Here is a 1977-nt window from a genome sequence, read left to right as displayed (position 1 = left end):
TTTCAGAACAGCTTACATATTTTAAAAGTATTTATATACCCAAAAGTAATGTAGAAAATTAAATTGGGGGGGGCTTGTAAGAGAACAACAAAGTGTGAGACTGGAATGCTTTGCTTGACGTTTATAACTCTTATATCAAGTTACCACAGTAAGAGCCAAGATCTTAAGCTCTACTAAATACAAAACAAAAAACCTTTATATATTTATGTTCATTTAAGAAAATATTAGTAGTGATGTATTATTTTGAAATATACAGTTAATACATTTGGAGATATTTAAAATTTATATTGAGAAAAACGTTTGTATTTTCAGTATTGCCGTAGACAAGCATTTACATAAGACTATTAAATTGATTGTTGTTTTATATCAAAAAAAGAAAAACTAGAGAGAGAGAAAGAGAGAGAGAGAGACAGAATACATAGGTTTAAGAATGAGGCTGCATGCTTGCATAGTTTGCATAGACAGGCATGGTGATGCATGCCTGTTACCCCAGCATTCACGATCCCCCTGCTTCTACCCCTGGAATGATGCAGGGATCAAACATGTGCACCAATTACATCAGTGTACGAATTCCTGGGGGTGGAATGCAGAGGTTTGCACCTACTAGGAAAGCACTCAACTGAGTTACAGTCCAAGCCTCAATAAAGTTTTTTTCTCCCCCAAACTGACATTACTTTAAGTATTAGCTATGAAATACTTAGCAGTAAAAATGTTTAACTTACGGCAGGGGAGATGGTTTGGTAGGTAAAGTGTGCTCTGTACACACGTGAGGACCTGAATTCATATCCCCAGAGTCGATATAAAAGGCTGATGCCTGTATCACCAAAAAGTTTAGGGAGGAACTGGGGAGGCAGAGATGGGCAGATTTCTGAGGTCCACTGGCTAGCCAGCCTGGTTGGTGAGGCAAGCTTTGTGTTCAGTGAGAGACCCTGTCTGAAAATAAGGGTGGAGTGTGATTGAAGCAGGCAGGTGATCTGTGTCACCTACTGGCCTATGTGTGTACACACAGAGGCCAGCACCAATGCATGTACCACGCAAGCACACATGCAACTGAAAAAAACCCTGTAATACCCTGAAAGGGAGCAGGAAGGAAGGAGAGAGGAGTAAAGCTGTGTGGGTGAGAAGCTGGACTCTGGCTCCCTCTGCCAGGCTTTCTGAAACTCTGCCTCTCATTGCAGGTTTATGAATGACCGAGTCCCGGCCCACAAGAGGTACCGGCCCACAGAGTATGAACATGCAGCAAACTGTGCCACCCATGCTGTGAGTTGATGTATGGGGTGCTGACCCTTCAGGGTGGGGGCAAGCAAGGCACTCTTCCTCAATCTGTTGTGTATATGTTATCTGCGTGTCCGTAGAAGTAGAAGAGGGAGTCAGGTGCCCTGGAGCTGGAGTAACAGGCAGTTGTGAGCTGCTCAGTGTGGGTGCTGGGATTGAACTCAGGTCCTCTAAAAGAGCACTGAAGGCTGGATGTGGTGGTCATGATGGTATACTCCTCCTGCTGCTACTCCTCTTCCTCCTCCTCTTCTTCTTCCTCTTCCTCCTCCTCTTCCTCCTTTCCCCCTCCTTTTCTTCCTCCTCTTCTTTCTCTTCCTCTCCCTCCTCCTCTTCTTCTTCTTTTTCAAGACAAGGATTCTCTGTGTAGCCCTGGCTGACCTGGAACACACTCTGTAGAATAGGTTGGCCTCGAACTCAGAGATTCACCTGTCTCTATATGTAGAGTGTGGGGATTAAAGGCGTGTGCCACCACCGCCTGGCCAATGGTGTACATCTTTAATTTCAACACTCTGGAGGCAAAGGCAGGAGGATCTCTGTGTATCTGTTGCCAGTTTGGTCTACACAGTGAGCTCCAGGACAGCCAGAACCGCATGAAGAGATCCTGTCTCAAAGAAGGAGGAAGGAGAAGGAGAAGGAGAAGAAAGAAAGAAAGAAAGAAAGAAAGAAAGAAAGAAAGAAAGAAAGAGAGAGAGAGAGAGAGAG

The 1977-nt window shown here is 44.4% G+C and overlaps 1 protein-coding gene across 1 annotated transcript in view; it reads left to right on the top strand.

The window, feature by feature from the left end:
* The window catches only part of Mmd2 (monocyte to macrophage differentiation associated 2), a 52299-nt gene that overhangs the window by 30880 nt on the left and 19442 nt on the right, over nucleotides 1–1977 (top strand). Inside the window, exon 2 of the mRNA XM_031338578.1 lies at nucleotides 1179–1260. Coding sequence (XP_031194438.1) covers nucleotides 1179–1260 — 82 coding nt within the window. The remainder of the gene's footprint in view (nucleotides 1–1178; nucleotides 1261–1977) is intronic.

This window comes from Mastomys coucha, unplaced genomic scaffold (assembly GCF_008632895.1).
Source record: "Mastomys coucha isolate ucsf_1 unplaced genomic scaffold, UCSF_Mcou_1 pScaffold22, whole genome shotgun sequence".
Taxonomy (NCBI): domain Eukaryota; kingdom Metazoa; phylum Chordata; class Mammalia; order Rodentia; family Muridae; genus Mastomys; species Mastomys coucha.
Note: the sequence above shows the minus strand (reverse complement) of the source record. Positions and strands in the feature narration are given on the sequence as shown.